Source organism: Zalophus californianus, chromosome 8, assembly GCF_009762305.2.
Source record: "Zalophus californianus isolate mZalCal1 chromosome 8, mZalCal1.pri.v2, whole genome shotgun sequence".
In the NCBI taxonomy this organism is placed as follows: Eukaryota; Metazoa; Chordata; class Mammalia; order Carnivora; family Otariidae; genus Zalophus; species Zalophus californianus.
Window position 1 is genome coordinate 118,063,130 of NC_045602.1, and position 27,637 is coordinate 118,090,766.

A 27,637-nucleotide genomic window follows, 5' to 3' on the forward strand; every position below is an offset into this window, starting at 1 on the left:
AGGAGCCACACTGGGGATCTTTTACCTTTGGATACAGAGTAACAGGTTTCAAGGCACCTGCACATCTGTATTAGTTTGCTAAGGCTGCCATAAAAAAAGTACCACAAACTGGGGGGCTTAAACAACAGATATTTATTTTCTCACAGCTCTGGAGGCTAGGAATCTGAAATCAAAGCTGAGGGCTGGGAGGAAGTATCAGTGTCGTGGCTTTCCCCTAACTTCCAGTGGTTTGCTGGCAACTTTGTCATTCCTTGGCTTGTAGAAGCAACATCCTGATCTCTCCCTTTATTTTCACATGGCAAGCTCCCTGGGTGTAGATCTGTGTCCAAATTTCCCCCTTAAATAAGGACGCCAGTCTTGTTAGATTAGTGCCTGTCTTAATCAGCTCATTTTAATGTGATTACCTCTGTAAAGACCCTACTTCCACATATGATTACATTCTGAGGTACTCGGGGTTGTGACTCCAACATAGCTTTTTTGGGAGGGGACACAATTCAACACATAAAACATCTCTGTTTCCGGGCACCGGGATGGCTCAGTTGGTTAGGCGACTGCCTTCGGCTCAGGTCATGATCCTGGAGTCCCAGGATCGAGTCCTGCATCGGGCTCCTTGCTCAGCGAGGAGCCTGCTTCTCCCTCTGGCCCTCCTCCCTCTCATGTGCTCTCTCTCTTTCTCTCTCATTCTCACTCTCTCAAAATAAATAAATATAGCTTAAAAAAAAACAAACAAACTCTGTTTCCTATGACCCTCCTCATCCACACCCCACAGTGAGCCCCTTTAAGGGCAAGTACCAACTCTTGTCCTACATACCTGTGCCCTTCAGGCTTCAGCTTCTGCCCCCTTCTTATGCTCCAAACCTTTCCCACAGCCTTTCCACCTCCCACCATGCTCTTTCCTCCCTTTCTTTGCCTGCAAAATCCTACTCATTCTTCATTTGTTAGCTTAAGTGTTACCTCCACAGAGAGGCCTTCCCTGATCACCCTGTCTTGATTGTATCTCCCATGTTATTTATTCTCTCATGGTTTCCCCTTCTTCCCAACACATCTCCGGGTTCATATACATTCTCTGTGTGATTGATTAATGGAGGCCCCAGACATTAACCCCTACTCTGGGAGCACAGTGAGGGTAGGGACCCATCTACCTGCTGTTGTCCTCCCAGTTCCATAGTACATGGAAATCCAGGGCAGAAACTCCATAAGTATCTGTTGAAGGAATACAGGAATGCTACATTCTTGTATCCTCCATTCCACCTCACATAGTATGGAGTTAGTGGATGTTGTCTGAATTCTATTATTAAACTTAATTAATTTTTAAAAATGATTTTATTTATTTGAGAGAGAGAGAGATCACGAGCAGGAGCAGAGGGAGAGGGAGAGGGAGAAACAGACTCCCCACTGAGCAGGGAACCTAGGACCCCAAGGAGGGGCTGATCCCAGGACCCCGGGACCACCACCCGAGCCAAAGGCCAACACTGAACCCACTGAACCACCCAGGTGCTCCTCAGTTATAATTAGTGTCCTCTAAGAGTGAGCTCCTTGAGGGTAAGATTAGGTCCTGATCGTATATGTATAGTTATCTATGCTATATAACAAATGACACTGAAAGTAGGGGCTGAAAGCAGTAACATTTATTATTTCACAATTTCACTGTATCTCCAGTAACCAGCACAGGGGATAGAAGATGTACTCAGTGAATTTTTTCTTTTTTTCCAAGTAGATTCTATGCCCAACGTGGGGCTCCAACTCATGACCCCGAGATCAAGAGCCCCATGCTCTACCGACTGAGCCAGCCAGGTGGCCCTCGGTCAAAGTTTTGAAAGAATTCTAATAACGTGCTTCTGTTTGCTAAGAATTCTTGTTCCTCTCCCCTCTTTGCAGGTTCCTAGCTCAGGGTCTAGCATAGAATTAAAGCGCCTATAGACGTCTATAAATGCCTGCTGAAATGAGCTGAGGGACAAAGGGGCTTAGAGGAACCGGGGAGGTCTGGATCTCGCTTCCCCAGGGATCCTCCTCCGGCTCAAACTCCCAGAGTTGGGACAAAGGCCGGAACCCTAGCAAGGTGGGCGGAGCGGAGCCCGCTGGTTGCACGGGGCGTCACTTCCGGGACCCGCCACGCGGAACCACTTCCGGGGGAGCGGCCGGGCGGTGCGGGAGGTGAGTGCGGCGGCGCGGCGGCCAGGCTCGGGCTTCGGGGCGGGGCGGAGTGGCCCGGGCGATGGGAACGGAGAGGGGGTTGGGCCCGGACGCCGCGGCCCGGCTGCTCCGGGCGGCGCTGCTCGGCCGGCCCCGGGGACGCCCTGCGCGGGACGAGAATAACTTCCCGAGGCGCTCGTCAGGAAGTTACTTGCAGAGGGGAATTTGAGTCCCTGGGAGGTGGAGGGCCTCGCCCCGGTGTCGTCCAGTGTGTTCGCTCGGAGCCCGGGCCTGAACCCTGCGCTCGCTGTCGGGATCTGGCCTTTTCCTGCCACCGGCGGAGTGTTAGGAGGAGCCCGGCCTCCGGGGTCATTCCGGCCGGAGTTCGACTCCTGAGTGGGGCCCATAGTACTGTGTAATCGTGGGTAGGCCTTCTCTGGTTACCTCCCTGGTTCTCAGTTTCCTCCTCTGTAAAATGGGTACATAGGCTTGATCTAAGGATGAAATGAGATGGTGTATGCAAAGCGCTTAGTTAAGTGCACCGTGCGTGTTTTACGTAATGAACCAATATCGATAATATTAGCCAAAGTCCATGCTTTATTCGCATTTGGCTCAGTTTCCCCCAGTGCCCTTTTTCTGTTCCAGGATCCTGTCCAGGGTACTGTATTACATTTAGTCGTCATGTCTCCTTAGGTTGCTTTGGGGTCTGCTAGTTTCCCAGACTTTCCTTGTTAGATCAACTTGACAGTTTTGAGTATTACTGGTCCAATATTTTGTAAAATGATCCTCAACTGAGATTTGTCTGATGTTTTTTTTCGCATGATTAGATGGGAGTTAGGGGTTTGGGGGAGGAAAACCACAGAGGTAAAGTGCCATCACATCACATCACATCACATCACATCAAGGGCACATACTATCAATATAAGTTGTCACTTGATGTTAACTTGGATCACTAGCTTGAAGTAGTCCAGCTTTTCCACTGTAAACTTACTTCCCTTCCTCCCCTTTTCCATACTGTAGTCTTGGAATAAAGTCATTACATACAGCCCACACTTAAGAGTGTGGAATCATGCTTCATTCACATTTAAAGGCGGAGTATCTGCATAAATTATGTGGAATTCTCCATGGGAAATTTGTTAACTCTCCCCCATTTATTTACCTATTCAATTATTTATATCAGTAGGGGCTCAGATCTTTATTTTCATACTTTGGGTTTTAATCCAGTAATTCTATATTTTATTGCTCAAAGTGCTGCAGATTAGGGGCGCCTGGGTGGCTCAGTTGGTTAAGCGTCTGCCTTCAGCTCGGGTCATGATCCCAGGGTCCTGGGATCGAGCCCCACAACGGGCTCCCTGCTCAGCGGGAAGCCTGCTTCTCCCTCTCCCACTCCCCCTGCTTGTGTTCCCTCTCTAGCTGTCTCTCTCTCTGTCAAATAAATAAAAATCTTAAAAAAAAAAAAAAGTGCTCCAGCTTAGGTCATTGGGCTCTCCTCTATCCCTTTGACATGCCCCAGCGAGTGTGTGTGTGTTAACACTTTCTGTTCCAGGCTCATCCTGTATATTTCATGCCTCAGTCCTAGAATTAAACATTTCTCCATGGAGACTTGCTTCCTTTTATTGGAGAATGTACTAAATGCCAAGACCTGGTTGTTAGGTGTGATCATTGCTACGGGGATGCCCATGTTTCTAGACCCTCAGTGTAAGAGACAGAAGTGTGTATACTAATCTATATATATACATACATATCTATAAATATTTCTTTGTGTAGCTACGTGTATCTATATTAAGCTAAATCTGAGTTCGTGTCTGCAACTCTCATCAGTTCCACATGGATCTTTCTAGTCTCCTCTGGCTTATCTGTAACCTCCCACTCCATCTGTGACTAATCTAGCTCCCACCATCTACCATCAATTTACTCAGCTGTTCAATTTCAGGATATGTATATAGTGGTTTCAGAATTGTTAACGTCTGCCGCCTGTGGGAAGTAACTTTATCAACTAGAGAATACTGTACATATGCAGTTCCTTTTACCTTAAGTCCTACAGACTACTCATTTCCAAAGTTACTGAGGTCTGCACCTGATTCCCCCTACCCTTGCAGTAAAGTTGTTTTAATACATTTGTAATACGTTTAGATTCAGAATGTCACATTCTGTGTTCCATTCTGGGATACCCTGACCTCCTAAATGATTTTTTTAAAACATTTGCATACATTAAAGTTTACTCTTTGTGCTGGGAAGTTCTGTGGGTTTTAACAAATCCTTAATGTCTTGTTACTCACCATTCCAGTATCATACAGAATAGTTTCACCTTCAGGGATTATTATTATTTTTTTTAAAGATTTTATTTATTTATTTGAGAGAGAGAGAATGAGAGATAGAGAGCATGAGAGGGAAGAGGGTCAGAGGGAGAAGCAGACTCCCCGCTGAGCAGGGAGCCCGATGCGGGACTCGATCCCGGGACTCCAGGATCATGACCTGAGCCGAAGGCAGTCGCTTAACCAACTGAGCCACCCAGGCACCCTTCAGGGATTATTTTTAACTTAGTTCTTTCAGATTTTACCTCAGCAATGCCATTGGCTCTCTCTGCAAACTATATCCATAACCCCAGAGCTTATCACCCCCACTGCTGCTGCCCCAGTGGAGGCACGTCTTCTGGACTGTTTCACAGCAGCCTCCTGACTGGTCTCAGCGTTCCCACTCTTGTCCCCCTGCAGTCTGTTCTCAACACAGTGGCAGCCAGAGGGACTATTTTATTTTTATTTTTTAAAGATTTTATTCATTTATTTAAGAGAGAGCGGGAGCACAAGCAAGGGGAGTGGCAGGCAGAGGGAGAAGCAGGCTTCCCGCTGAGCGGGGAGCCCGATGCGGGGCTCGATCCCAGGACCCTGGGACCATGACCTGAGCGGAAGGCAGACACTTAACGACTGAGCCACCCAGGCGCCCCAGAGGAACCATTGTAAAATGAGTCAGACCTTGCCATCTTTGCTAAGTACCTTTAAGTGGCTCCCCTTTTACTTAGGGGAGAAGCCAAAGGCCTTATAATGGCCAGTCTGGCCCTACACAGCTTGCTCACTCTCCTGTTCTCCTTGATCATAAAGCTCATTCCTGCCTCAGGACCTTACCCCCGCCGTTCCTCCAACCTGGGGTACTCCAGCCTATATTTAAATGATGTTCCTGTCCTTTCGTTTTGCCTCTGCTGAAACGTCACCTTCTCAGAGAGGCCCTCCCCTCACCACCTCATATAAAATTGTACTCCCTCTTTATATTTTCTCATAATACTCAGCTCTGACATTATATTCCATTTGTATATGTGTGAGTGCCTCCATTTGAATGAAAACTCCATGGTGGGAGTTAGAATAATACTTGACGCACAGTAGGTGCTCAATATGTGCCCCATGAATGAATGTCTCAGACCACTAGTGTCTGGCATTCAGGGATGAGCCTCAGGGGTTTTAGTAACCTTATGAAATTATTTGTCATGTTTGGTAATAGATGAGTAAGTGGTTTTTATTAAATTCTGGTAGGGGTATGAGATTTCCCCAACATATAAAAACCTCTGCTCCTGTTCTTTTTTTTTTTTTTTAAAGGTTTTATTTATTTATTTGACAAGAGAGTTAGAGAGAAGAGCACAGCAGAGGGAATGGCAGAGGGAGAGGGAGAAGCAGGCTCTGCACTGAGCAGGGAGCCCGATGCGGGACTCGATCCCAGGACCCTGGGATCATGACCTGAGCCGAAGGCAGACGCTTAACCATCTGAGCCACCCAGGCGCCCTCTGCTCCTGTTCTTAAAGCAAGTCTGGCGCACCGCAGGGCTAGAGACACCGCAGGACAGTCAGCTCTGCCCTGACTCACTGGGAAAGCCTAAGCAAGCCCCGTGCTTCTCCACTCCTACCCCCTCATTGTTAAATGAGGCAGTTGGTTGAGGCATCTGCTCTTGCTTTCCAGGTGGGAAACAGGCATAGGCTTCATCATTCACCAAATATTTGAGTCAGGCCCTGGAACAAACTCAGGGTGGGCCCAGGGCCCCTGCTGTCCAGGGCCTTATATTGGAGCAAGTAAAAAACATTAGACTCCAGACTCCTTATTTCTCAAAATAATAAGAAATATGTTTTGAATTTTGGCCCAGAACACACATACTTGGATGTAAATGGATGTAACTGAAAAAAAGCTTCAGGATACAATACTGACCCTTACTAATGTGATTATTTTTCCTTCCTTCCTTTCCTTCTTTTCCTTCCCTCCCTCCCTCTCTTTCTTTTTTAAGAGAGAGAGTGAGCTTGTGAGCAAGTGGGTGGGGGGGAGGGCAGGGGCAGAGAGAGGGGGAGAGAAAATCCTTAAGCAGGCTCTGCGTTCAGAGCCCAGAGCCCGATGTGGGGCTCCATCTCACTTCCCTGAGCTCATGACCTGAACTGAAATCAAAAGTCGGATGCTTAACCGACTGAGCCATCCAGGTGCCCCACTAATGTAATATTTTCTATTGTCATTTATTTAGTTAAATCAAGTGTTGGCTAATGAAGTTAAAAGGAAAAACTGCTGCTTGCAGCCCCCTAAGTGGTTTCCATGGCTCACTGATGGGTCACAGCCCTGCACTTTGAAAACCATTGACCTAGTGGGAAAGAGCTCAGGCTATGGAGGAGCCAGCCAGTTTGAAGCCTGTCTTTTCCTCTCATCAGCCATGTAGTCCCTGAGCAGGCCGCGTAACCTCTCCAAGCCTCAGTTTCTTCCTCCTCATTAGTAATACCTGCCTCCCCAGGTTGTTGCGAAGTGAATGAGATACTCACTGTGAGGTGTGGTGCACATCTGGCAAATGATTTGTTCCTTGCTGCTGCTGCAGCCATGGTGGGGGGTGGGGGGGTGCAGCCTCGCACAGGGAGTCTGAGGGCAACTGCCTCCTACTTGAGATCTGAAGGATGAGTAGGACTCATGTGACTTCTGTACTCAGGAATTGAAGACCCAGAAACACTGGCAGGAAGGCTGGGAAGTCAAGCGCAGGGGTGCAGAGAAAACTAGGTAAGAGTCGTAAAGCATACGCAATCTTTGTAGGGCATTTTGTGTTTTCCAGAACCTTTTCCCAACCACTCCCCTGTAACACCTGTGCTGTCCAGTATGGGAGTCCTCGCTTGAACGGTGACGATTACGGTGACAATTCACATCTTCCTAGCCTGTTTGGCTCTTCGGCCAATGAAATCAAGTTTATACATGGTTGCAGTCACAGTGTTCATACAAATTGTTGTCTCTTTTCAGTGAACGTTACTTTGCAAAGACTTTCCACTGACCTGATATGCGTTGTTTATATTTGCCATTTTAGTGAAGGGGGAATATGCCACGATGTGCCGTAATTGGGTCAACTGCTTCTTTATTGTTGGATACTTTAGTTGCTTCCTGTTTTTCAGTATCATGAATAGCGCTGCTGTGAACTTTTTTGTACCTGAAGCCTTTTTTGTTTTGAATTGTTTCCTTACTGTAAATTCTAGGAAGTGAGTTATTCAGTCAAAGGATATAATCACTTTTATGGCTCTTGTTATATATGGCCTTATTGCCATTAAAAAAAAAAGCCTAAATGCATTATAGCTTTGAATAAATATTATTGTTGTTTGGTTCATGAGAACATCAAGTCTCCAGGAGGTCAAGAGATGGGCCCAAAGTATAGCTAATTGCTGAGTCAGGCTTTTTGCCCCCCACCCTCAGGCCCCATCTTTTTATTGTATTCCAAGTATTCATAACAGTGTTGCTATTGGTAACACTAGTTAATCTAAGTATTGATAAGTTCAGTAGGCTTGTTACAGTCTTAAGCATAAAGCTTGGGACCAAGGGCATTTTTAAAAATGTAGACTTTAGGGGCGACTGCGTGGCTCAGTCGGTTAAGCCTCTGACTCTTGATTTGGGCTCAGGTAGTGATCTTGGGGCCGTGGGATCAAGCCCCACCTTGGGCTCTGCACTCGGTGCGGAGTCTGCCTCTCCCTCTGCTCCTTCGCCTGCTCATGCTCTCTCTCAAATAAAATCTGCAAATAAATAAATAAATAAAAATGTATACTTTGTTAGCTGCCACTGTGAAGAACTGAGAACGCTTGCTTCCACCTTGGTGTTCACATGCTGGTGCCCTGGCAGGACGGCACGTTTCTTCCAGAAAAGCTGTTCCCGTGGCCGTCCTGGAATTCACTTCGGGGCCAGTTCATGAGCCACCCCAAACAATCTGCCTGTGCCTGAGTGTCGTCATACCTTGTATTTGACCAAAAATGGTATTCCTGAGCTCGTGGCCCCACCTGATCCACCACACTTGGATTCAGAGGATGTTGGGTTCTTTCCAGAAGTCAAATCCTTCCTGGGAGGATGAAGATCTGCCAGCTCTGAGGTTTTTTTTTTTTTTTTTTTTTTTTCCAAAAGGGGGCCCAGGCTTTGAAGGTGGCTCCCAGAGAAAGCAGAAGCTATGTGAAAGTGGACACCCTGCTGGCACAGGGGTGTGACCTTCCCAAGTGCCCAGGTCAAAAGGGACACAGTACACCTTTGCATAAGTCCCACTCTGTTTACTGAGAAGGTTGTTTTGCTACCCTTTAGTCCCTCTTCTGATGATGGTGCAAAGCAACGAAACTGCAGTGCCACCGTGGAGGAAGGTCTTAGAACATTCTCTTTGGCCCAAGCCTGTGCCATAGGAATACAATGCAGGCCAAGTGTGTAATTTTACATTCTCTAGTAGCCACATTTAAAAAGTAAAAAGAAGGATGCCTGGGTGGCTCAGTTGGTTGAGCGACTGCCTTCGGCTCAGGTCATGATCCTGGAGTCCCTGGATCGAGTCCTGCGTCGGGCTCCCTGCTCAGCGGGGAATCTGCTTCTCCCTCTGACCCTCCCCCCTCTCATGTGCTCTCTCTCTCTCTCTCTCTCTCTCAAATAAATAAATAAAATCTTTAAAAAAATAAAAAGTAAAAAGAAAAAGGGAAATTTTTTAAATTGTAAAATATACATAACATAAAATTTACCATTTTAACCATTTTTTTCCTTTCATTTTAACAATTTTTTTTTAAAGGTTTTATGTATTTATTCATGAGAGACAGGAAGAGAGAGAGAGAGAGAGAGAAGCAGAGGGAGAAGCAGGCTCCCAAGGAGCAGGGAGCCTGATGCGGGACTCCATCCCAGGACTCCAGGATCATGACCTGAGCTGAAGGCAGACGCTTAACCATCTGAGCCACCCAGGCGCCCTCATTTTTTTTTTTTTTTAATTATTCATCACGTTACTATTTTTTTTTTTTTAAAGATTTTACCTATTTGACAGAGAGAGAGCGAGAGAGGGAACACAAGCAGGGGGAGTAGGAGAGGGAGAAGCAGCCTTCCCGCCGAGCAGGGAGCCCGATGCGGGGTTCGATCCCAGGACCCTGAGATCATGACCTGAGCCGAAGGCAGTCGCTCAACCAACTGAGCCACCCAGGCACCCCTGGGCGCCCTCATTTTAACCATTTTTTAAGTGTGTCGTTCAGTGGCGTTCACAGTGGTGTCTAACCACCATTACTGTCTATTTCTAGAAGTCTTTCAGCATCCCAAACTGAAAGTCCCCCATTAAACACTAAGTCCCCAGTCCCCTCCCCCAGCCCCTGCTAACCTATATCAAGTTTCTGGCTCTATAAATTTGACTAATAGAGGTACCTCTTACAAGTGGCAGCATACAACATTTGCCCTTTTGTGTCTGGCTTATTTCGCTTAGCATCATGTCTTCAAGGTTCATCCATGTTGTAGCAGGTGTCAGAATTTCACTCCTTTTAATAGCTGAATAGTATTCCTTTGTACGTATGTACCACATCTTGTTGATCTGTTCATCTGTTGATGGGCTCTTGGTTGGTGCCATTTTTTGACTGCTGTGAATGCACCTCTGAACACTGGTGTACAGGTATCTGTTCGAGCCTCTGCTTTTAGTTATTTAGGGTATATCCTAGGAGTGCAGTTGCTGGATCATATGGTAATTCTGTGTTTAACTTCTTGAGAAACAACCAGTTTTCCGGTTTGTGTTTTTACTCCCTTGATAGTGTCTTTGATGTCCCAATTTTTAAATTCATTCTGATGATGTCCAATTTATTTTTTACTTTGTTGCCTTTGCTTTTGGTGTCACGTCTAAGAAATCATTGCCAAATCCAATTTCATGAAGATTTTCTCCTATGTTTTCTTCTAGGAGTTTTATAGTGTGGTCTCTCCAGTTTAGAGCTTTGATTCATTTTTGAGTTCATTTTTGTATGTGGTGTGAGGTTCCAGCCTCATTATTTTGCACGTAGATCTGCAGGTTTTCCCAGCACCATGTGTTGAAAAGACTGTTCTTCCCCCATTGAATGATGCTGGCACCCTTGTTTGAAAATCAGTTGACTACCTATGTGAGGATTTATTTCTGAGCGCTCTATTCCATTCATCTGTATCCTTATCCCAGTACCACACTGTTTTGCTTACTGTAGCTTTCTAGTAAATTTTGAAATCAGAAAGTAAATCCTCCAATTTTTTTTTAAGATCAGGTGAAATTAATAACACAATTTAATCCAGCATATCATTTCAACATGTAATCGATATAAAAACATCATTAATGGGATACTTTACATGTTTATGTTCCTGCTATGTCCTAACTTGAGTGTGTATTTGACTTAACAGCCATCTCAGTTTGGACCAGCTGTATTTAACCTCTCGAGAACCGCAAGTGGCTCATGGCCACCATATTGGACAGCTCAGATTTAGCCAGAAATTGCATTGTGGAGCAGATCTCTGAAAACACAGAGGGCTTTGGAGTCAGGTGGGCCTGATTCCAAAGTCAGTTTGCCCCGTTCTTGCTGCGGTGGGCGGAAGGAAGCCCCTTGTGGGTGCCGTGGTAGAAGGGAGGTCGTTCAGTCATACCAGGGTAGGAGACAGCAATAAGGAAGGCATGTTGGGGAGGTGACACTTGAGCTCAGCCTTGGAGGTAGAATGGGGGCTTCACCAAGTGGTCAGAACGGAAAAGGGCACTCTTGGCAGAGTGTGCAGCCTGGGCAGAGGCCCAGGATTTTGAAAGAGCCCATGCTCTTGGAGAACTACAGGCAGTCCTTTCAGCTTGGCCAGGGTATTAGGAGTGGGGGCCCTGGTGAAAGGACAGGCTGGCTGAAGCTGGACCTGCCACCACTGGCTACCACTGCCCCCAGCATCTCTTACTTGGGTTACTGGCAGTGGCCTCCTCACCAGCCTCCCTTTTCTACCCTGCAGCCCCTCTCCCCACCAATCAAAATGTAAATCAGATAATGTCACTCCTCTGCTCAAAATCCTCAGTGGCTTCAGTCAATCCAGAAATGTCAGGGTCCTAGTGGGGTCAGCCTGCACTTCTCCCTGGTCTTCCCTCCTTGAGCGCTCTCCTCTGGCCATTTTGGCCTCATTTCCCTGCCCCAAGGCCTCTACGCTTGCTTTTCTCTCTGCCTGGAAATGCCTCGCTCGGATGTTCCAGTGGCTCACTCTCACACTTCATATCTCTGCCACTCAGTTCAGCGAGCCCCTCCTGTCTGTCACCCCGTACAAAATAAAACAGTGCCCTTCGCAAGTTTTGTTCAGCGCCGTTGTCACCAGCTGGGACAGCACGTCCGGCTGTGCTGTCGGCCTCTGCCCTGAGATGTAGGCCCCAAGAGAGCAGGGGTTTGTCTCTTTTGCTCTCTCTCCAGTGCTTGGTGTTCAGCAGGTATGTGTTGAATGAATAACTGGATGAATAAATGAACAAAACCTGAAAGGTATCAGACCTTCAAATGTATGTCGATTAGAGATTTTTGTTGAAGTCTTTGCCTTTACTTATTTTCCCTAGCTTTGTATTTGGAAAAAATTCAAATATTCAAAAAAGTTGAAAGAATAGTCCAGTGACTGTCCATGTATCTTCCGCTCAGGCTTACGCGCTGCTAACATCTCACCGTGACCGCTTTATATATTCTCGTGAGTATGCATATGTTTGTGCCAGTGGATAAAAGTCAGTTGTAGAAACGTGACACTTAACCTTTGTGTTTAGAAGTTGGCTCTGGAGAGTGGTGACTCAGAGGAGACCACAGGCAGCAGGTGGCCGAGGCCATGGCCTCCGACCTGGACTTCTCACCTCCCGAGGTGCCTGAGCCTACTTTCCTGGAGAACCTGCTGCGGTACGGACTCTTCCTGGGGGCCATGTTCCAGCTCATCTGTGTGCTGGCCATCATCCTACCTGTTCCCAAGTCCCACGAGGTGGTGAGTCCTTCCCTGTGAGCCTCTTCTCCTCAGACTGGGTTCTAGGTCTTAAAAACAGATACCATGGCAGAGAAAATCAGTTAGGACTCTGCCAGATTCCCGCCTAGTGGCTTTGAACCATGTGACCAGTACTTTATTTCTTCACACGTGTTAAGGAGATTTTTATTTACTGCCTGCTACATGTCAGTCTGCAGCAATTTGTGGTGTCCGTCCTCATGCAGCTTCTAGTCCTTGAGAGAGGGGCAGAAAGGACACTTGTGGATGTTTCCATGAGAAGCCCAGAGCACTGTGAGGGTGCATATCCAGGGGGAGGATCTGGTCTTCCCTGGGGCAGGGGAATTGCATTTGCAAGGACTCTAGTCTAGTTCAAGTCACTGAACGACGATGACCGTGGCCAGTGCACAGAGGGACATGATGAGAGGCGTGGGTGGGGCCCGGAGGGTTTTAAGTAAGACACTGACAGGATCAGATTGGCTTTTTGTTGTATTGACTTTATTCTATAGGTCTTTTTATTCTGTAGCATACTCCCTCCTTCCACCACCCTCTCTCCCCCACCCTCCCTTTTCTCATGACACTGTTTTGTTGGAGAAAGCGGGTCATTGTCATCTACAGTATCCACCTCCAGGATTTAGCTGATTGCCTCTGTGCAGTGTCATTTAACCCGTTTCTCTCTTCCCTGTATTTCCTATGAGTAGGAAGTTCAATCTAGATGCTTGAGTGAACTCAGATCAGGTTACTTGGTGAGAACACCTCCTAGCTGGTGCTGTGGACTTCCTGTTACATGTCATCGATGAGCATGTGGTGTTTGCCTGTCACACATTTAGAGATTCCGATTGATCAGTGCGTTCAGGTGGTGTTAGCTGATCCTTCTATTGAAAAATCCCCACCAGTCTTTCACCTAAGTGTTTTCAGAATCCATTGCTGAGCTCCATTATTTCCTTGTGCGTTTATTGGCTGGAATTCTTCGATGAAGAAGACCTTTTCCTCATTACCTGTATGGTTATTCTGAAATGCTCTTCATATCATAGTAAAGGCTGGATGAATGCTTGGTTCTTTCCCTTTATTAATTTTCAGAGCAGTGAGTTTGGACTCTAGCAACCTCCAATCTCGGCCAATGAAGCTTTGATTTTCACATCATTTTGAACATTATATTTGTATTTTTATTTATATATATATATATTTTTAAAGATTTATTTATTTGAGAGAGATGGGAGGGAGGGGCAGAGGGAGAGAGAGTCTTAAGCAGAATCCACCGTGAACACAGAGCATGACACAGGGCTCGATCTCACCACCCTGAGATAATGACCTGAGCTGAAACCAAGAGTGCGATGCTTAACCGACTGCGCCACCCAGGCGCCCCTTGAACATACATTTTAATATATTTGATAAGTTTTTAGGTTTTTTTATGCTCAAATGGTTTCAAGGGGAGCCTCATCACATTGTGTGAAATATTGTTACCAGGGAAGTTCATTTAAGACTCATTGCCTAGGACTTCTCTTGGAGACGGGTCACATAAACACCCTCTGCTTATGGACCAGAATTCCAGACTTCCAGAAGGAACGTAGGTATTCGGCATAAACCATATTGTTTGATTTAGGTACAGTGAGTCACTCTTACCAGTTCTGGGAATTGTGGAAACCACCCAAAATCCAATTTCCCAGGTGCCAGCCAGGCTTTCTAAAGACAGCAGGTTTTCTTTATGTTGACTCTGTTGCACACACTTACAATATATTTATTATAATTTAAAAATAACTACCTTGTTTTTTACTACTAACATTAAGACTCAGAATGAAATATAAGATTTCTTTGGGGTTCTTTCTGGCTTTAGAATATATCCCAGTAGGGATGTATGGTCAGAGTACTGGGTTTAGTAATTCTTGTCTTCATATAGTTATACTCTCATTGTGATATACAGTTAGGCTAATTTGCTTCAACTTTTTTTGGAATTTTAGGGATTTTTTTTCCCATTTTAATTTAATTAAAAAATTACATTAAATGTTTATGTACAGTATTTCTCCCAAAGTCAAAATGATACAAGATACAATTGAAAGTCTCCTTTAACCTCAATATTCTCCACTCTCTTCCCTTCCTTCCTCCATAGGTAATAATTTTTATTTTTTTGATTTATTCTTCTTTTGTTTCTTTTTGAAAACATAAGCAGGGGCGCCTGGGTGGCTCAGTCGGTTAAGCGTCTGCCTTCAGCTCAGGTCATGATCCCGGGGTGCTGGGACCGAGCCCCACATTGCTTCTCCCTGTCCCTCTCTGCTGCTCTCCCTGATTGTGCTCTCTCTCTCCCTCTGTGTGTCAAATAAATACATTTTTTAAAAAATTAAAAAAAAAAACATAAGCAAATGCATATGTGTGTGTGGTGTGGATACACATACATATGTCTATATATAAATATTCTCCCCTTTGATACATAAAAGATGGCACACTATTAAATGCAGTTTCACATTGTTTCTTTTTTCCCTTAACAACATATGGTATATTCTGGAGATCCATTTTTCTTGGAGATGACTATGTCCCAGAGATCCTGCTCATGTGGCTGGGAGGCTCATGGCCGTTTACTGATGCAATGGAGAGCCCTGGCGAAGGACCAGCTTGGGGTGGGGCTGGGGAAGAAGTGTGCTGAGTTCAGTTTTTAACGGGTGCCTTTAAGATATCCAGGTGGTTCTGCCAAGTAAGCAGTTGGATCCACAGGTCTCTAGCAAGAGGAGGGTCTGGGCTGAGTGCTGATCAACATGAGGGAGGTGAGATGTAATTGAAGCCAGGCAAGGACTAGGTCTTCAGGGCGAGAACGTGGGCTGAGATGAGCAGAGGACCTGGGCTGCAGCCCCGAGGAGCTCCAGCATTTAGGGGTCAGGGCGGGGGGAAGGCACAGCCACTGAGGGCATGGGAAGCCTTGGTGAACATGGACGGACTCATGGCCTCTGAGGGTCCTGTCCATCTCCGTTTCTTACTCTGGTGTTTTGAGAAGGAGGTCACGATTGGAGTTTTTCCACCCACAATTGTATCACACTCTAAAAACGTAATCCCTGTGCTCTGGGGCTCTGTCCTCCCAGACACGGCATGCTATTGGGTATTATAAATAACAAACATTTTTACTGCCATTGGCCACCGATGAAGCCTGCTAGGAGTCCCGAGGGAGGGAGGTGATGAATGTTTTTATTTTACAGGCAGAGATGTAGAGTCAGAGGTGTGTGGCCTTTTGGAGAGCTGCTCCTCACCTCCTGTAGTGTTCTTAACCCTTCTAGCTGGTCACAGAGGCTTGGGTCAGTTTAGCAAACAAGGAAGAGGGGGTGCCTTTTACTCATCTCTTTGAGGTTGGTTTTTTTTTTAAGATTTTATTTATTTTTGTGGAGAGAGAGCATGAGCAGGGGAGAAGAAGGATGCGGGGCTCGATCCCAGGACCCCGGGGCCATGACTGGAACTGAAGGCAGACGCCTAACCGACTGAGCCACCCAGGCGCCCCTCTTTGAGGTTCTTAGTGGCACAGTGGGTTGAGGCCTGTTGAGGCAGGGAGTTGACAAAGGGCTTAGCTGTATGCCTGCTCCCCCCACTCTCCCGCTCTACCATTTAGAGGTTAATTTGGGACAACAGCCTCGTCTTTTGAAATATAAATATAGTACATACCATCTCATTTTAATTTATCTTGCAGTTTACGGGACTAAGGCTCACATAAGTGAATTGTCTTCATAACTGAAGCTTACTGTTTTTAGCCTTTTTTTTTTTTTTTAAGCTTTTCAGTGGATCAGTAACAAAAAATACAGTACTGGTAATTAAACTTTATCTGTGCATCAGGCCAACAGATGGCCCCCAGTTATGCAGGGGTTCTACTGCAGGCTTTCCTCCGTGTACCCCCAGAAGGCAGCCTCCTCTTACCCCCCACACTCCCAAATAGATGGAAGGGAGCACGGTGCTCTGTGCACAAACCGCCTCACAAAGGGCGGGTGAGTGCTGAGACGGTGCTCAGAGGTAGAGCCTGCAGCTAGCTGGGATTTGGAATTTGGACGGGGCTGGAGAAAAGAAGGGGATTTTACTTGGGGCCAGGGAGCTCTTAGGGAGGAAGAGTGCCTGTGGGGATAGCTGGTGGGGACCCCGGGGAAGCCCGAGGGCAGGAGGGGAGTGGAGGGTGCCAGGAGGTGGGAGAGGGTAGAAGTGGGGGTGGGAGGACCCAGAGAACAGTCTTGCTCTCTTTGCCCTTTGGCTTAGGGCAAAATCATCCCTCTTGCTTGGCCTATAGAAACAAGGTTTATTAGTGGCTTCTTGGGTCAGAAGATAATATTTTTGGCTCTAGATGATGGGAAAGCCTTTGAAAAGCAAAAGAATGTCTTTCCTGTTGTTCCAGTAAGCCGATTTTTTGCGACTAGTTTATGACTTCAGTACTTCAATACTTAGCAGATTATTTGAAAGCTCTTTTGGGGGTAATCAGGGAAGAAAAAAGGAACACATACAAATGCTTCCCACCCCACCCCCTTCTTTCCGTAGTGCGAGCAAGAGCCAGTTTGCTAAATCAAAACTAAAGTCCTTCCAGTCTTAAGCCAAATGAGAACGTGTTCTCGTCGACACCTCATTAAACCAAGACCTGAGAAAACAAACATTTGTGTGAGCCTGATTGAGGCCTGGGCTGCACTTACTCTAAGCATTTTCTCATAGGCTGGATTCTAAAATAAGAGAGTAGATCCTACCCCATTTCTCTCTAGTCCAAGAGGGCACATGCATGTCATCTCTCATGCCAAGTCTGATGGATTGTGGGGTGGCCATCATGGATGGATTCTGGGCCTGCCTCTAGGCTCCAGGTAAAGTGAGTGATCATTAATGTCTGCTGTGAGCAAGCGCCTAGGGAGTCCTTGGGCTGGTCCACCATTCTCCAGCGGCACCTGCCCGGGGGGGGTTTCAAAGGCCTGGGCTGCACCCATGGAGATTCTGATTCTGTTGTTCACTGTAGCCCACATCAGTATTTACTTGAAGTGCCCAGGTGATTCTGTTATGCAGCCACTGGTCTAGTCTTAGACTCTTTCCCTGAAGCACAGACCAATCTTGGGAGGGTAGGAGGTGTTCAGTTCTACATGTTAAGTGTTAAGTTTGAAATACTAGCAAGGCATCCAAGTGGGAAAGAAAGAGCCAGTGAGAAGTTGGGATAGAGACCTGGGGGGTATTTTATCCACATGGCATTACTACTTGAAACCCTAGAGTTTCAAGAGTGAGTTGCTGAGCTTTTTCAGGGAAATTAAGATTCAGGAAAGGCCTGAACCTCGGGCTTTCCCGACCTGCTTGAAGTAGTTTCTGTGCAGTGTGGATATACTGAAAAGATGCAGGTGCCATCCCAGAGCAGGGTTGCAGCTGGGCCTCGGGAAGGGGTGGGAACCAGGACCCTGTCATTCACCATCTGCATCCCCTCGGTCTTCCCTCCCTGTCTGTCTCCTGTCTTTCACTTCTCTCACCAGGGCCCTGCTTCCTCTGCTCGCTGTCCCTGTGGTGAGATGAACATGGCCACTGACAGCCTCTAGAGTTTATGTCTTTCAGCTGCAGTGTCTGGAGGCTGCCTTCTTGCTTGGTTCCAGTTCCAGAATCCCCAGGAAAGGAACTGTAGCTGACCCAGCTTGGGACAGCTAGGGTCCGTGTGGTGGGAGGGGCAGGCCACATCCCAAAGGAGCAGGAGTGCTGTGCAGACGGAGCTGGGGTCTCCATTCTGGTGGCTCTCTCAGAAGACAGGGCAGAGCAGTGGGCAGAGGGGCCTGCGGTCTCCCAGAAGACCGCCGTCGTTCGAGGAGAGCACCTGTCCATCCCGGTCCCCCCAGACATGGGGCAGCAAGAGCTACAGAGCAACGGAGGAAAGGCTGCTCCCCTCCAGAGTTTGGCTTCCATAGAGTTCCTGGATCCTTAGGGGGTCCCTGGATAGGCTCCAGAAGCTCCCCGAAACTGTGAACAAAATGTGGTCTTTATGCTCAGGCGTACTTTCTGGGAAGATAGGCTATAGCTGTTCTGAGAGTGGGGTGTGGTGCTTTAATGAGGTGGGAGCCAAATTCCAGGAGTTTAAGGAGTGGGTAAGGAGGAAATATAGGTAGGGAGCCCCTCTCCCCATCTCCCAAAAGCTCGCTGGAGCTGACTCCCAGCCTCTTGGATGTTTCTACACAGAAGGTTGATCCAGTTAACCCTAACCAAGTGGGTGTTGACTTTTAGTTCAGCGACTCACGAAGCAGATAGTAGTGGTTCATCTGGCAGTGACTCATAGACTCGCCTGGAGCTCGGGTGCTGACTGTCCCCATCTCTTCACATGTATATGTCACATCTCCGCGGCTGCTGCCAGCCCCTAGGCCGGCACCTTCGCTTGCACTCTGCTGTCTCTGTGTGGGCCGCCACAGTCTCTTCTTGCAGGGACGGGGACTCTTTCTGTTGAAAGTTCTCAGAAACTCACCTCCAGCACTTTCTCTGGAAAGAGACTGTATTGGTTCTTAGAACTGGGAATTTCAAGGCTCAGCTGGGCTCAGAGGCTTCAAAGGTCTTCAGGGCTCTGTCTCTATCTCCTGGCTCTCCTGCGAGTGTTGGCCTCATTTGTAGGCCCTCGCCACGTGGCTGGGAGATGGCCACAGCCGCCCCCGTCTGCTGCCTTACCACTCATTATTTACAAGTGAGAGAAGCCGTCTCTCTGCTTGTGCTCACTTTCCAGGTCTCATGGAAGGTCTGTCCTTGGCTCTGGCTTGGCCACTTGCTTGCACCTTGCCCCATAGGTGGGAAGGGGCAGTGGGTACCATTTCTGGCCAGGCCACAGTTAATTGGCCACGCCTGTGGCCACAGGGACTGAGAGTGCCCCCTAGAACCACAGGGGATCGAGAAAGGGCAGAGCTGCCATGGAAAGGGGGGTTGGGCAGACAGAGACAACTGATGTGCAGCATTGTGATCCACTGGAGAACTCACCAGAATTGACAGCAAGAATGGTGGCCTTTCAGTGTGATGCCTTCACTGTCAGCTAGAAAGCTCTGTAGTTTTGGAGCCCTGAAAAGGATGGAGTCTTCCCGGCAGTGGCCTAGAAGTTCAGGACCCTGTTGAAAAGTTCTGTCTGAGGCTGCCAGAGTAAGTCATTAACTCGGGCAAGTGTATATTATACCTATTCTCAACACCTTAGGAGACAGCCTCGGAGAACTAACTTTGCAGTTTCTGCCCTGTATTTTTTTAAGCTTAGGAGCAGTTTGCAGCTGAATTGGGCGGTAGGGTGTTTTTTACTTAACGAGCCCTTCTGGAGAGATTGTTGCGTGGTGGGCAGGGTGACGGTATAAACATGGTTTTGAGATGTGTACCGTCTCATGGGAGGGACAGCTGGACACACAAAGAGCCACAGACCAGCCAGTGGGAAGGGCCTGCAGTTGTGCTGAATTGTGTCTGGAATAAGCTCCAAGGCTGTTCTCTGTAATCACCGTTCTCCTGGCCTGCCAGGCGCATCCTGGACACCGTGTCTTCGTTCGCCTCGCTGAGCCCCTGTGGGCGGCCTCCCCCACTCCCTGTTCCAGTTAGTCCTAGCCTCCTCTCAAGGGCACTGCTGGCTCCACCCCTGCAAGGTCTTCTCAGCCCCCACCCTGCCCAGGGCCTGGGCCAAGATTGCGCAGTAGGACGAGCGGGAGCATCAGCACTGGGCACACCTGGTCTGAGTGTGGCCCACCCTTCACGTCCTTAAGCCTGTGTCCTGAGCTGTTAGAGGGACAGCGTGCATTCCCAGCCCAGAGTTCCTGGGGATCAAGTGAGAGCGGGTGCGTGAGGATACACGCATGTAGCACAGTGGTTTTCTTTCCCTGGACCGCTTGAGAGGAAAGAATGGTTTTCGGTCTGTGTGGAGTGATGCTTTGTTCTGATTTATCGGACTGAAACCACACTGAACTGTATAGTGGAAATCATAAAATTGTGAGTGCTTTCCCTGCTGGAAGGGATTTGCTGCATTGTGGCACAGATTCGATTATTTGAATCTGATGAATAGCAGCAATTTTCTGGCCTCGTAAGCAGCTGTGGAACTGCTTCATTATTGATGAGGCCTGTGTCCACAGAGGACTGGTGCCTCCGCAGAGCCAGCAGCCACCTGGCGGGGGAGGTTTTCTTTTACTCCCGACAGCGTGATTGCCGAGGAAACTTAAAACTTGCTTCAGAGGAGGCTCGGAGTTCCCAGATTTGAAGGTGGGGCTGTAGTGCTTGGAGTCTGCCTAGCTTGTCCCAGCAGCACGCATTTGAGGAGAAATTAAAAGCCAGCCATTCATTCAGAGTCGTTCTTGCTGGCTAAGAATTTGGAGCTACAGCTCTTCGTGGCTAGGACCCCAGCATCTGAATCATGTGCATAAGAGCTGCTTTTGCTTCCCTGTAGCTTGGAAACTCGGCTGTGCCCCGTTGGACCAGTCACTGAGACTCAGTGAGCCTCAGTTTCCTTGCTTGTAAATTGGGCTCACAGTGGCTGGCTTGTTAGGGTGATGCAGGCTCAGTGAGTGGATGTTTGGTGCACATCGCTAAGTGTGTCTTCTCTTCATTACCCCGTGGCACCTGGCACAGAACTGCATCCCCTGCATGCACACAGATAGGTGGGAGGGCTGGGAACCTCAGCAGAGCAGGAAAGGGAACAGAGCGTGTGGGCAGTAGTTGGCGGGCTGGTAGCCGGGCAGGACAGTAGGCTGCATGGGGGGCGGCGAGCCAGGAGGCAGGGCCAGCGCCGGAGTGGAGTGGCCTTGAAGGCCACAGGGAGGCTCTTAGAAATTTGTCTCCTACGAAGGGGGGACCAGAAACACATTTAAAGCAGCAGACAGACATGGTCCAGACTGTTGTTTTAGAATAGACTGAAAGCGTTGGGGCAGGTGGCGAGGAGAATGTGGGGGAGGCTGACCCAGCAAGGGGGCAGGCAGGGGGCTGTGGGGTCTGGCCTGGTGCAGCAGTGTGTGTCCAGAGGGGCCAGGCGGAGTTGAGAGCCCCTTGGAGAGGAGAATGCGCAGGACCTGGGGCACATTGGATATGGGGGCACGAGGGAATGGCGAGAACTCAAAAATGACTTGGAGGTTTCGAGCTTGGGTAACTGGGTGAGTGATGATGGGGCCAGAAACTGAGGTGGGGAAGGGAGGAGGAGGTCTGGGGTAAGGAGGAGACAAGATAGTATGTTCAGATGACTCGGTGACTGTAATATGAACTGTAAAAAACAAAGCCCAGCGTGGGGAGCATTAAGCCGCTCCCCTGACTCCCGTCGGAACTGCAGTTACAAACAAGCGGTCCTAATGACCCATCGGCAGAATCCGGAACGGGCTCTTCTTGTTCCCCTATCACCTGTGCAGCCTGTGGTTCCAGGTGCTGCTAAGTAGAGGGTGGGTTTCACAGTTAACTCGGGTTCTCGGTCTGCAGCCCTGAGGTCCCCAGGACACCTGGGACAGACTCTACCCTGTGACCATTAAGAGCTGCAGTTCCCGTCCTGGCGCTGCTGCTCACCAACTGTGGACACCTTAGGCAAGTCACATCATCTCTCCGAGTGTTTCTTCTTTCGTCTTTCTGGTGGGACTCAGCATGGCACTTTGCGAGGCTAAAATAAGGCGTGTCCACACCACATAGCCCAGGGCCTGGTATGTTGTAAATACAGGCGTCGTGGCTCTGGTAGGCTACGCCTAGCCGTACTTTAGGGAATGTGTATTGGGTTTGACATCTCCTTGCGTCCTCTGTGCCCATGGGAAAAGGGAGACCTGGTCCTAAGTGTTATATATATATTGTAAATATTTATTTAAGTCATCTCTCCACCCATCGTGGGGCTCGAACTCATGACCCCGAGATCAGAGTACACGATCCACCGACTGTGCCAGCCAGGTGCCCTTAAGTGTTCTGTTTCCATGATGATAAACAAGAGTGAAGTTTCCATGGTTATGGGAGATCTTGCCTGATCTTCCATATTCATTCATTCATTCATTCATTCATTCATAATTGAAGCTGTCTCAAGGAGTTCACAAGCTAGTAGGGAAAACCAACAGGAGAATGTGTAACTGTGGTAACGTGTAATGTGGCACCATGTGGTTCCTCAGTACCAGGGGGTAGGGGTGGAGGAAGGGATGTGCCTTGCTGGAGGTAGAGGAGCAGAGAAGGAAGACTAGACAGTGAGTAGGAGTGCATTCTTAGCTGGGCCAGACCACAGGGGAGGGGTTTGCCGCGTGGCCAAGAAGGGTGCTCCTCTTGTTAGGGGTGACCAGCAGAAGCCCTGGCAGCTGACCCAGTGTGGGGTCTGGAGAAGAGCCCAGAAGAAGCTGGAGATGTGGCCTCCTTAGGTGCCTTCCTGAATGTGGGGCATGAAGCTGTGGGAGATGGAAAGCCCCTAGAAGGTTTAAGGTGGGGGGATCTGCACAAGGCGTGGCGTAGAGCAGGGAGGTCAGTTAGCAGTGGAGGAACTGACGTAGGGACTTCGGTGCTGGAGAGCGTGACCAAGTCGAGAGTTAAAGAGGGTTGAATCCCCAGGACGCGGTGACTGATTGGCCCGTTGGGAGGAGAGACGGGTGGGGTCACTGGGGCTGTGGTGGCTCTGCCTTCAGGCGGGGAGGAGGACCTGGCCTGCTAGAGAAGGGGCTGTGCTGGGTCTGGGACAGTGCGGTTGGACGTTCCCCGGGGGCGGGGCGGCGCCGGTCCCAGCCATCACACAGATAGTTGGGTCAGGAAAACGTCTGCTCAGGAGAGAGGTCGGGGAGGTACCAGAATGGATAAGGCACCTAAGAGAGGGTCTGTGGGATGAGGGAGGCTCTGGGGCTGGCAGGCGGGTGTCACCGTCCCTGTGGATTCTGACCTGGGCCCCACTGAAACTGGAGGGGGCACCCAGCTTTGAGTTTAGAGGGTCGGGAGCTCCAGAGATCCTGGCAGGCTTGGCATGTTGCCTGTGCAGAAACCATTCATCTTGTCAGGGCCTGTTTGTCTCAGGCACTCAGGGACTGAGCGGTTTGCACTGGCCTCGTAGGCACTGACTGGGGACAGTTTCCAGCTTCCAAGGTCTCCAGAGACTGTGCCCTGTGGGGTTTGCCTTAAACAGTAGCCTTCCCCCGCCGCCCTGGCCCGCTGTGCTCTGTCGGGGGGGGTGCGGGGTGGCGTTGGGGGGCTGCTCAGCCTGTGCACTTGACACACTGGCTCCTCTGAGGTTCTGTTTTGTTTGTTTGTCTTTCTAATGGGCTTTCTTTCTTTCTTTCTTTCTTTTTTTTTTTTTTTGGCCAAGTTACATTACAGTGTCGGCCCAAGTTGACAGGCTGGGGGAGTCCAGTGCTGCCATCAGAGACCTGGCTAGGGGAGGGGCCAGCCCCCTTGTTATCTTAGGAAGCTCACACAGGGGTACCTGGGACTGGGCTGGGTCTTTACTGATGTCTCAGCAGGCGGGCTGGCAGGGGGGGTGGAGGGAAGGATGGCTGATAAGAGGGAGCTGACAGACAACTGGAGTAGGCCCCACATAGGTGTGGACTGCCCCTCCCCACCCAGGGTCACAGCTCTCCTGCCAGCCCGAGGGCTTGAGGTGCAGGGCCAGGGAAGGAGAGAGAGCAAAGCAAGCGGGAAGCTGGGAGTCGGCCAGTTCAACCGAGGAAGTGTTTTTCTCTTCCAGAAGTATGCTCCTTCTTAGTATTCTTTGTCTGCTTTTTATTTTCCCATTTTTAATAAAAACACAGGTACCGAGACACATTTCCTGACCCTAGTGCTGGGGCTGTGGGAGTGTGGGCACCTGAATAAAGGGGCTGCCGTTGCCAGGCGTTTCACATTTTCAAGAAAAGCTGGGAGTCTCCATTGAATGGGAAAGCTACCAGTTAGCTCAGATTTTTAAAAATAAACACTTTAGGCCAAGTGAAGTCCACCTGAGGGCCGGAGGAGGCTCGGGGGCCGTGGTCATTGTTCTCCAGGCCGGTCACGCCTCACTAACATCCTGCCTGACCAAGGCACGGTGGGACTTATTCCCCGGGGTCAGGGAACACTTCACCGGACTGAGTCCCCTCCAGATTCTTCTCTGACGTGAGCCTGGGGCTGTGGTTTTAAACCTGTTTTTTAAAACAGCAGAGCCTTTACATAAACCAAATCTTACAGGGAACAGGACACATAGAAAAACCAGGGCTGCCCAGGTTGTAGGGAAAGTCTGGAGTTCTGCCCCAAGGCTGCCCTCCACCCTCCCCCACGGGGCACCTCCGCCGGGCCCCACAGAACACAAGGCAGTGGTTGCCCAGCTGCGGGCCAGCGCTCTCCACCCCTCCCAGCCCTGGCATGCTGTGGGTTGAATGGGAGAAAGAAGACAGCAGGGCCAGAGGGGGAGCGAGCCATGGTGGGTCTGCCCCACAGCCGGCTCCTCGCCCGCGCTCTGCCCCGTACCTGCTCAGGGCGAGCAGCCTGCCACGGGGTGCGGCCACAGCCGCTGGGCACTTTCCATGCCATACTTGCCCCGGCGCACATCACTGTTACCGTTTCACAGGTGGGTAAACCAAAACGTGGGAAGGGGAAGTGAGTTGCCCACCGGTCACTTGGCTGGCATGTGGAGAGGCCTACATCCACCCATCCATCCATCCTCCCACCCGCTCCAAAGGTTGCCTCCTCCCTTGGGGCCTCTTCTTCACTGAGAACTGCCCTGGGGGCAGCCTCGCCCACCCAAGGCTCCCGGGTCCCAGCAGTGGTGGTTCCGTGGGCTTTAGTTTGCAAAGCCCCCTTCAGACAACAATCTCTTTCTTGCTGGTGTCAGGCTGGACTCGTCTAAACAGGACTTTCCTTTCTATTGCCATGCAGGAGGCAGAGCCCTCTGAGCCCAGAAGTGTGGAGGTGACGAGGAAACCCAAGGCTGTTGCTCTTTCTGCCAGCAAGAGGCCCAAGAAGGAGGCCAAGAAGAAGCGGTAGAAGAGGCCTGCAGAGCCAGGCGGCCGGGCGGGGGCCTTTGGGGGCAACGTCCTGTTCCCTCAGTCGTCCCAGGGTCAGGGCTGAAGTGGCTGGGCCGCTCTCTGACCACAGAGATCTGGACAATCATGACAGTCCCCAGGCCCCAGCTGGGCAGCCCACCACTTCCTCTTCCTTCTGCTTCCGGGACCGTGCGGAGCCAAGGGGACTAAGACACCCTGTGTGCAGAGGCTGGGTAAGAAGTCTGTTGGTTCAGAAGTTGGGTCAGCTCAGAATGACATTTCCATACTTCATCATTGTGTCTGGCCTTCAGGCCCCCACTTGTGGATTCACACTACATTTTAGGGCGCCTGAGTGGCTCAGTTGATTAAGCGTCTGCCTTCGGCTCAGATCATGTCGCAGGGTCCTGGGATCGAGTCCTGCATCGGGCTCCTTGCTTGGTAGGGAGCCTGCTTCTCCCTCTCCCTCTGCCTACAACTCTGCCTACTTGTGATCTCTCTCTGTGTCAAATAAATAAATACAATCTTTAAAGAAGAAAAAAATGATTCACACTACATGTTAGAGTCGTGATCTCAGGCTGACGAGCACCGCAGATCTGCTCTCAGCCTCCTTTGTCCCTGCTGTACGGATGGAGCCAGGCCAGGCCTGCCCTGTGTGTTTAGGGCAAGACGCCATGGCCACTGTGCTGTAGGTGGTCCCTCAGGCACAACGGCCAGGCCTGACGCTGACGGGAGAGCCTGCGGGAAAGCCGGCCAGGGTTATGCCTGCTTCTCCCGTGGCAGATAGAAGGGATTTGGCTGTATGAGTGCATGTTCTTGGGCCCAGACTTTCTTAGCCTCTGAAATGGGGGGCTTCTCCATCTCAGACCGACCACTTTTCAGCCCACCATGACACATTCAGCCTTTTGGCTTCCGTCCGTACACCTCCCCTCTCCCCACCAGTTCCTTCAGCCCTAAAACAGTGAGGAAAAGTTCATCTGGGCAAGTAAATGTCAATAAACTGCCTCACATGCTGAACCTCCTGTGTGCTTCCTGCTGCTGAGGGAAAAGGGGAGCCTGGGGCCCTGCCCTGGGTGCGGGGAAGGGGCTCACCCCCAGAGAAGGGGGAGAGTAGGGCTGAGGGTGGTCAGAGCAGCGCTGCAGGCCGAGCCATTCCGGGATAGGTTTCAGGAAGGGTCCAGCCAACTGCTTCATGTGGCCCTTAGTCATTGGAAACACTCGTGAACGTCCATGCGTGTGTGAGAGTTTCCACCGGGGCTGGGCCCCACTCATTCCCCAGTTCCCATTGCCAGAGGAAGACGCTGCTTGTCTTCCAAGCAGCTTGAAAAAAACCAACTAGAAGGCTTCACGTGGCGTGGGGTGGGTCATGCAGGTCCAGTCACGTGCCCTGCATCAGCTGCCAAGGAAAAGCCTCGAGCTCTGGTAACTCTGATTTGCCGGGCTGCTTTCCAGTTTGCCAAACACTTTCCCAAACATCGTCACAACCAGTGAGGAGACTGTATCACTTCCATTTTAGAGATGGGAGACTGAAGTCCAAAGTACTTGAAAGTGCCAGAAGTCGGGCTTGGGTCCAAGTCCATTGCCCTTTCCTTGGTATTTAACAAATACTCAGGGAGTGTCCGTAGGCGCAGTGTGTAAGGGGCCCCACTAAGGTCTGGGAAGTCTAGGGGCTGGAGCTTCGGTGGAGCAGGACCAGGCGTGGCCAGATGTTTATTGAGAGCCCATTAGATGACTCGCACCTGCTAGGTGCCCAGGATGGAGAAAGGGGGAAGCTTGCCTAGCCCAGTGGGAGACTCAGGCATAGAAGGAGACTTGGGGTGGACAACTTGGTGTCACAACTTGGTGACAACGTTGGACAACTTGGAGTTGTGCAATGGGGGAGCAGCAGATCCTGTGGGGGCTGAGCAGAAGGATACCCAGCTCCGTCTGGGTGGTCAGCAGAGCCACCTGGCAGAGGGGAGGTGACTGAATGGAGTCTTAAAGCCTGGCTGGAGGTGAGACCAGAGGGAAATCATGCTGGGAGAGTTGGGGGGGTGGCGACCTCTGGAGTGGACGTACTCCAGCCTCCTGCAGGGGAGACAACTTCTGGCTCACAGGAACAAGGCTGCCTCAGTAGGTCCAACTCCCTTAAATTGTCTCCCTTGGAGGCTGTTCGCCAGAGAACAACCCTCAGAAGCAAGAGGGTCATCCTCTGCTCCACCAACCCCTCATGCCATGCTTACTGTGGGCAGAGTTTGCAGCCTTTGGCTCCCTTGACTGCCAGGACCCCACCTTCATGTGCTTTTCCTTCCGCATCACTGGCTCCTCCTCATCAGAGGGGCCCCAGGTCTCCGTCCTCGGTCCTCTTATCTCTGCAAACATCCCTCAGAGATCTATGTCATCCAGGCTTTAAATTCTACCTACATAACCTGCTGAAATCTCCCAAACAAATCCCTCCAGGCCCCCATCCTGAATTCCAGACTCCCATATCCGACT

General features: G+C 49.7%; 1 protein-coding gene across 2 annotated transcripts; it reads left to right on the forward strand.

Annotated features, from left to right (window-relative positions):
- The first annotated feature begins 2,114 nt into the window (after positions 1-2,114).
- Positions 2,115-26,171, forward strand: MANBAL (mannosidase beta like). 2 transcript variants are annotated; one of them, XM_027624269.1, is made up of 4 exons: positions 2,115-2,154; positions 7,075-7,142; positions 12,115-12,323; positions 25,059-26,171. In XM_027624269.1, exons 3-4 carry the CDS (start codon positions 12,174-12,176, stop codon positions 25,164-25,166), a joined length of 258 nt encoding a protein of 85 aa, XP_027480070.1. In that variant the 5' UTR covers positions 2,115-2,154; positions 7,075-7,142; positions 12,115-12,173; the 3' UTR covers positions 25,167-26,171. The 2 variants fall into 2 exon arrangements, with proteins under 2 accessions (XP_027480070.1, XP_027480071.1); XM_027624270.1 differs by lacking the exon at positions 2,115-2,154 and adding an exon at positions 2,540-2,558.
- Positions 26,172-27,637: the final 1,466 nt, after the last annotated feature.